At 44.0% G+C, this 7,867-nt stretch overlaps 1 protein-coding gene across 6 annotated transcripts in view; it reads right to left on the bottom strand.

Moving 5' to 3' along the window:
* Positions 1-1,226: 1,226 nt before the first annotated feature.
* The window catches only part of LOC118419510 (serine/threonine-protein kinase PAK 4-like), a 35,404-nt gene continuing 28,763 nt past the window's right edge, over positions 1,227-7,867 (bottom strand). For 3 of the 6 annotated variants that reach the window (XM_035825941.1, XM_035825934.1, XM_035825925.1), the window contains exons 6-11: positions 6,910-7,239; positions 6,204-6,337; positions 5,073-5,199; positions 4,148-4,273; positions 3,511-3,645; positions 1,228-2,296 (exon numbers count right to left, since the gene is read on the bottom strand). In XM_035825941.1, coding sequence (XP_035681834.1) covers positions 2,135-2,296; positions 3,511-3,645; positions 4,148-4,273; positions 5,073-5,199; positions 6,204-6,337; positions 6,910-7,239 — 1,014 coding nt within the window. In that variant the 3' untranslated portion in view covers positions 1,228-2,134. Of the gene's footprint in view, positions 2,297-3,510; positions 3,646-4,147; positions 4,274-5,072; positions 5,200-5,608; positions 5,781-6,203; positions 6,338-6,909; positions 7,240-7,867 lie in introns of those variants that run through there. The other 3 variants (XM_035825957.1, XM_035825949.1, XM_035825967.1) reach the window with 3 other exon arrangements.

Here is a 7,867-nt window from a genome sequence, read left to right as displayed (position 1 = left end):
ACAATTTTATAAAGAACCGTACGTTAATAATATCTATCCAAATGTTAAAACTATTACCAATTGTATGACGTTTCATTAGTAATTATACAAGGCTGCAACATAACTAATTACTGGTTGCTAACGAAGCCTGACGACATGAGGAAATCAGAGCGCGCCCCTGCTAGCTGCCGTGACAGTGGTGCAGTGGAACTAAGTAATCAGCACAACGGAATCTTCTCCAAAACTGGCCATCACAGACATCAAAATTTGAACGGGGCAAGGAGCATCATTCAGTTACATGCTTCTAGGTTAGACTATTTGCAAAAGAAACTCTGTCATAATTCGTACTCAAATCAACAAAGGATCAAGTGGGATTAGAATGAAAATATCTAGAGATGTACAGGCATAAACAATTAAGGATGCAGACCTGCACGGCTCGGACAGCTGATTTTGCATGTTTGCTGCGTGATGTTAACATGAAAACATTGTCCAGACTGAATATACTATGCATCTTTTGAGTCTGGCATGTTAGGATTATGACATGATAATATCACTGATAATACAAAAGGTAGGGGATGCTGTTAAAAACTATTAGTAGTACTAAACCTGAAACAGTTTCCTTTTTCATGTACGCTTTTACGAAATCCGTATACGCTATTTTACAAACACTTCTTCGAATCCAAGAAGTCATGATCAAAGTATACAGATCATCTAAGCAAGGCCTTACGACATGCATCTTATATAACAGTGGGAAAGGACTATCCCTGCCTAATACAGACCATGCAGTTTGCTGTATGTAAGCTAGGTGGCGCTGTCTTCCCGTACAGCTCGGCTAGCTCCACTCAATTGTCATGGATAAAGAAGTTACATTTCGAGCTGTGCCGAGGAAAGACAGACAGCTGTCAGCTGACATCCTCCAACGCAGGGACATCCAACAGCCAAACTGCCTGTCTGGATGTACCCTGCTCTTTCAACCGTCACTCTTAGTTCCTGTGGATGTCCCCCCCAAACTAGCTGTCAGCCAATCAGAGAACAGGCTTTCAGTTTTCAAAAGCTGTCTCGCATATATAAGGGTAAGCTCATTAATATCTATAAGCAGGGCGGTCCCCCCAAACTAGCTGTCAGCCAATTAGAGAATAGGCTTTCAGTTTTCAAAAGTTGTCTCGCGTATTTAAGGGTTTGGTCGTTGATATCTATAAGCAGGGCGGTCAGGAACTAAGGGTGACGATTGAAAGAGCAGGGTACATCCAGACAGGAGGTTTGGCTGTTGGATGTCCCTGCGTTGGAGGATGTCAGCTGAAGATGACACAGTGTGCTACAGTATATGGCAAGATCTCTGCAATGCTACATTGCAATGCTACATTGTGTTGAGGTGGTCTCCAAGCAGACGTATGGTTCTGGACTGTTTTGCACATCTTCCTGCCCTTCTCTATACAATAGCAGAGAACATTTTTCTCTGTATACTTCGCACGAAATCTACTGGCAAACATGCCAAGAAGATATGTAAGGCAGGGTAAACAGGGAAAAATTGGACTTTATAAGCTGTATAAAACAAGCTGAAGCCATGCATATATTTAGATGGCTCTGATTGTTTTGTAGTGACTTTTTTGTAGTGCGTGTTTCTCTCTGTTCATCTCTCTTCACCTTAGGGCAGGGTAAAGAGAGGCACACATGTACTACTATAATGGTATAAAGAAGGCAGGAAAATCTTGCAGAACAGGCCAGAGCTACGTGTTTGCCGGGAGATGACGTTTGTCTTCAGAGGTACCATATCTTAACCTTGCTGTGGTTGTGCTGGCCTAATCTCCAAGCAGATCCTACAATGGCATAAGATAGTACCAAACTGGCCAAGGAGTGTAGTCAGCCAAGAGGTGTCCATCTGCCATGTAGCAAAACACGCTCCTAAGCCCGCTTCACTCCTCTGGCAGCTTTTGGTACTATCTTATGCTACTGTAGGATCTGCTTGGAGATTACTGATGAGCGTGCCTGTGGTTCCTGCGCTTGTATCTTCAGAGGTACCATATCTTAATCTTGCTGTGCCTGTTGTGTCTGTGCTTGTTGTGGTTCTGTCTTTAGAGGTACCATATCTTTATCTTGCTGTTGTGTTGGCTATGCCTGTGGTGCCTATGGTGCCTGTGGTGCTTGTGGCGTGGGACTAGCAGGGGCTGTGGCGGAAACTCCTCATGAGGGGCACGATGCAGGAGGGGTTGGAGGCGTGGAGCAGGAACGGGTGTTCCAGCAGGTCGATCGCGCTGGCTCGCTGGGACGGGTCCCGCATCAGCATCTTCTCCAGGAAACCCTGCAACCTCGAAGACACCTGCACAACACAGGAAAATTGTTTAAGACTTCTCAAAGAAACCAGAGTAAGGCTTAGGTCACATTTACAAACCGTGGCCCTATCAGGCAGACTTCGGGGGCGGAAAGAATGATTTAAAAGACTTCAAAGTACACAAAATGTCAAAATAAGGTTCATGGGCATGATTTGTGTATATTTCTAGGGATACATTTTGATTTTTCATTTCTTAAAAACATCCCTGCCGGGCCCTGGTTTGGAAATGTGACATAAGAGAAGAGGTTTATTTCTTTGTTCTGCCTTCAGATGGACACACACTACAGTAACTACAAGCTGTGTTAGATCAGACTATAAGGTTGGAGTCACTCTCTTTTTGATAAGTGTGATGGGATCTTTAGTGCACTCGCGGTGTCGCTCTCCTCAAACACCCGGGACCTCTGGGTTTACATCCCATCCAAGAGGACATACTAGTACCTACATAACCAGAGCTCATTTTCACATGAGTGGAGGGGGAAACTTGAAATGGAAAAGTTTAGAAATTCAAGACTTGAACTCCAAGAATCCAACAGCAGAGAATACTTTCTGACTCCGATACTTGTGCAGTTGTGTGTGACTTTTTCTACGTCTGCTCAAACATCAACGAAAGTTTACAAATGTTGGTTAGAACCAGTCTTTAATAACTATTTCCCTTTTCCTGTTGGTACTGACTTCCCCCTGAGCTGGTGTACTTCAGCCATGTTTGTACCTAACCAGGTATTTCCTGTGCTCCTGTATTTCAGACCACAGGACCAGCAGCAGGATGTCTCTGCTTAGGAGCAGTCACATCAAAACACAGCAGACCTTACAATCCCTCCTAAACACCTCACTACAAGTCAGAACACACTGCTGGTCTTGTAAGGTCAAAATTCACAATCCTTCCAACACTTTCTGGTGTGTGAAAGTGGTGCCCATCTCAAATTCTATAGTCCTTGGGCCACAATGTTGTTCAATCATTACAGCAGGGCGCCAGTCGACTGTTATAGTGGTGCATTTGTAACTGACACATTCTTTCTTTAACATATTTCAAGCACAGGAGGCTAGTCTAAAGGTAGCGGTGCATGTTTAACTCCCACAGTCTTTCCCACAAGTTCCAAACACTCCATTTTAAGTCTTTATCATACAAGAGCAATATGCAAGATTTCAAGAAGTCCCTGATAGTCGGGCTTTGAACCCGCGACCTCCCAATCTGCTGCACCCACCTTGTGTGTGTTCTTGAGCTTGGGAGGCGGCATGTCCCTGATGCGGCGCATGGCCTGCAGGGGGGGCTCGTTGAAGAACGGCGGCTCTCCATCAACCATCTCCATCACCATGATGGCAAGGGACCAGAGGTCAACCTGGGGCAAAGGTCAACATGTTATGAACTACAGGTCAATCTGGGGTAAAGGTCAACATGTAAGCAGGTCAATCTGGGGGCAAGGTATACATAAAAGTGATTAGCCTGTCATGAAAAAATATAAAAGTTCTGAAAGATCAAAGTAAAAAAAGGTAAACATAGTACTGATATGGCCACCATTATCATTTACAAACTGGGAGTTCATGTTTTTCTGAAAACTTTGTACTTATAAGAAGCAAACTATCAACAACGATATTATCCTGTCATTGTGGAAGATCATGTTGGCAGTAATCATAGTACAATGTTAGAATTTTTTCCAACAATACAGTACACACGGATCAAATTTTCAAGAACCACTGTCGCCTTTTTCAGGGTCAATAGTGTTTAGCATCGTACTAACATTGTCCGGTATATATATACCAAAACAGTCAGGTGAAACACAACCTGCTTGGTTGCAGATTCTACAACATAATCAGTAACACAAGTAAATGGTGAACCCTGACCTCTGGCCCATAGGGCAGTCTGGAGATGACCTCAGGTGCCATCCAGTAGGGCGTGCCCACCAGCGACTTCCTCTTGGGCAGGTCAGGGGTCACCTGGGCACAGAACCCGAAGTCTGACAACTTCACCTGAAACAAGGAGAAGAAAAATTTGTTTGTTTGTTTGTTTGAACCTTTATTTATTTATGAGAAGCTCAAATTGGCAGGCAGGCCGCTTTTCATTGAGGTCATGAGGGAAGTAAGGGTCAGATAGAATATAATGGAGATACAGATTACATTGAGTACTAACATGTCAGATACAACAACATGGTGATGCATCGGGTCAGACCTACTTATGTCCTTTGCCAATCTACCCCAGAGAACATCGTAAATACAGAAAAGAAGGGTTAAGGTAAAGGTAGTCCCAAGAGCGCAAGACCGATGACTTGAAAGGATTTAAACCCAGGACCTCTGCCTTATGGGACAAACACCCTGCAGTCAGGCTATAGGGCCCAACGATAAAAAAGATGTTTTCATGGTTGATTTCCAGCTCAGCATTTTTTTAAAAATCAGAGAAAAAACAGATCAAATTGGTGGGGCCTAACAAAAACTCTACTCCAATATTTCCATAGAAAAGATGTCAAAATCTTAGAACTAAGCTTTGCTAATGGAAATACTGTAAAAGCAGAAACTTTTGCGGTGGTTTAATGTTTGCGGTGGTTTAATGTTTGCGGTGGTTTAATGTTTGCGGCCACTGCGAACTTAAAACCACTGCGAACATTTTTCATGGTATAAAGAGACTACGGTGCATGGTGCTACTGCGAACTTGAAACCATCATGACAAGTCCTTTTCCAAGCTACCGCGAAATTGAATCCCCACGAACATAAATGCATTTACAGTTTAACAGATACATGTATGTATAACAAACAAACAAACAAACAAACGTACCTTGCCATCGTGTGCGAGCAGGATGGAGTCTGACTTGATGTCCCTGTGGATGATTCCCCAGGAGTGCAGGAACACCAGCGCCTCTAGGACTGCCTTACACACCGTGGCTATCTGCTCCTCGTTCATCCTAAACAATAGGGAAATACATGTAAGGCGATCAGAGATGGCAGACTTCACCCCTGCCTTACACACTTCATTCATCCTGAACAATAGGGAATAAGGTGATCAGAGATGGCAGACTTCACCCCTGCCTACACACTCATTCATCTTGAACAATAGGGAATAAGGTGATCAGAGATGGCAGACTTCACCCCTGCCTTACACACTTCATTCATCCTGAACAATAGGGAATAAGGTGATCAGAGATGGCAGACTTCACCCCTGCCTTACACACCGTGGCTATCTGCTCCTCATTCATCCTGAACAATAGGGAATAAGGGCGATCAGAGATGGCAGACTTCACCCCTGCCTTACATACTTCATTCATCCTGTACAATAGGGAATAAGGTGATCAGAGATGGCAGACTTCACCCCTGCCTTACACACTTCATTCATCCTGAACAATAGGGAATAAGGTGATCAGAGATGGCAGACTTCACCCCTGCCTTACACACTTCATTCATCCTGAACAATAGGGAATAAGGGTGATCAGAGATGGCAGACTTCACCCCTGCCTTACACACTGTGGCTATCTGCTCCTCATTCATCCTGAACAATAGGGAAATACATGTAAGGCGATCAGAGATGGCAGACTTCAACCCCACCATATGGTTAATGCTGTCTGTGTCTGGCAGAACGTACAGAAACAGCACAGCAAACAGACACACACTAATACACAGCGAGGTTATCACTCTACTCACTAGGCCATTGCACCATGTTAAACCCTACAATAAGACTGTTGCTTACTTTACAAAATGCAAGTGCTACCATTTTTTTAAGTCTTTGATGGAACAACCTGGCCTAAGCTACCAGCTGCAAGAGCACTCAACTCGCCATTCATCAGGCCCTTGAACCATGTAAAACCCTGTCATAACTTTTATACTGTTATATCGATGAAGGTTAGACATCCAGGTTGGACATAGCAGGTTTTATATCCTATTGCAATCTGGCATTTCATAAACAGTTACTTACTTTGTGTGTGTGACGATGTCTGTGAGGGATCCCCCCTCGAGGAACTCCATGATGACCCAGAGCTCATCCTCCACCAGGAAGCTGTCGTACATCTCCACAATGTTGTTATGGTGATAGTCTCGCATGATCGACACCTGGAACAGTAAGAGCAATTTTAGTAGGAAAAAAACAACTGACACTTTTCTATCTCACACAAGGAACCAATGACAGTACTTTATATTACTACATCTACACGATGTTGCTAATATGGTGATAGTCCTGGAATATGGTGACACCTGGAACAGCAAGAGTGACAAAAGATTAACACTGACTGCTCCATCTTAAAGCTTCCCACACAAGGAACCGATGACAGCTATTGCATTTTGCATTACTATGTTTCCTTTCTTCAATGTTGGTGTTACTATACTATATCTATATCACACACCAGCCATATTTACATTCCCTAGGGCTCCATAGTTTGATTTGAATTATTCAAACTTGCTTGCGTGAGCCGCTGTTGAGAATTTAAGTTGACCAACTGTCCAGTTCTTTTGTTTCAATTGATGAATAAAGTTGTTGACACTACTAGGTGCACTAATATCACGTCCTTTGCCCTACAAGAATCCGAACATGACTCGTGTGTACCTCATTATAGAACAATTCTCTCCTCTACATCTTTAAATTTATTTTGAACAGAGGAAGAATCTTAACAGGACTCCATTTGTACCTCATTATAGAGCAGTTCTCTCCTCTGCTGTTTTCTCAGGTCCATCTTCTTCACGGCGACCTGCCTGCCTGTCCCGCGCTCGGTCGCGATGCACACGATCCCCGTCGAACCCTCCCCGATCTTCACGAAGTTCTCCAGGGTGTTTCGCGGGTCTCCCGGGCTGACCACGGTCTGCAGCGCCGCCCGGAACTTCTCGTGCGACTCGCGCTGGTCGGGGGTCTGCGCGGGAGGGGGCTTGGGCTGGGAGGGGGTGGTGGCACTTGGTGGGGCGGCAGGGGGGTTGGCGTTGGGCACGGAAGGCGGCGGGACGCTCGGGCTGTTCTGATAGTCCTACAGGAGGGAGGCAGACAGTGTGTCAAAGACACAAAAAGATCAGAAACTTAAATTTGATCTATCATTTCTCCATCATTACTTCATCAACATCTCTAGCTAATTTTGCAATTTTTGTATGTTGGATACAAGGATGCTCGGGCTGTTCTGGTAGTCCTACAAAAGGAAGGCAGACAGAAGTGTCGAAGACATTCATCACAAAAAAGTACAGAAACTTACTTTTGATCAATCATTTCTCCATCATTACTTCATTAACATCTGTATCATTCCGGCTACACATGCAATTTTTGTATCTTGGATCAAACATATTAAGGACAAATCCATACTACGTAAAAATCAGAACATTATACAACTTTTCCAAACTATATGTGAAGTCTACTGTTGATATAATATTCTATTACACAAAATGTAGTGATGAGTATCATTCATACATACTAACATTACACCATCCCCTTACCCTGTAGTTCTGGTTGTGAGGCTGCTGTGGCTTGTTTGCTTGTTTGTGTCCCGGTAGTAAGAATACGTACAGACATAACACCATCCCCTTATCCTGTAGTACTGGTTGCGAGGCTGCTGTGGCTTGTTTGCTTGTGTGTGTCCCGGGAGTATGAATACGTACTAACACATA

This window comes from Branchiostoma floridae, chromosome 1 (assembly GCF_000003815.2).
Source record: "Branchiostoma floridae strain S238N-H82 chromosome 1, Bfl_VNyyK, whole genome shotgun sequence".
In the NCBI taxonomy this organism is placed as follows: domain Eukaryota; kingdom Metazoa; phylum Chordata; class Leptocardii; order Amphioxiformes; family Branchiostomatidae; genus Branchiostoma; species Branchiostoma floridae.
The sequence above is the reverse complement of the archived record's forward strand: the minus strand, read 5'-3'. Positions and strand labels throughout refer to the sequence as shown.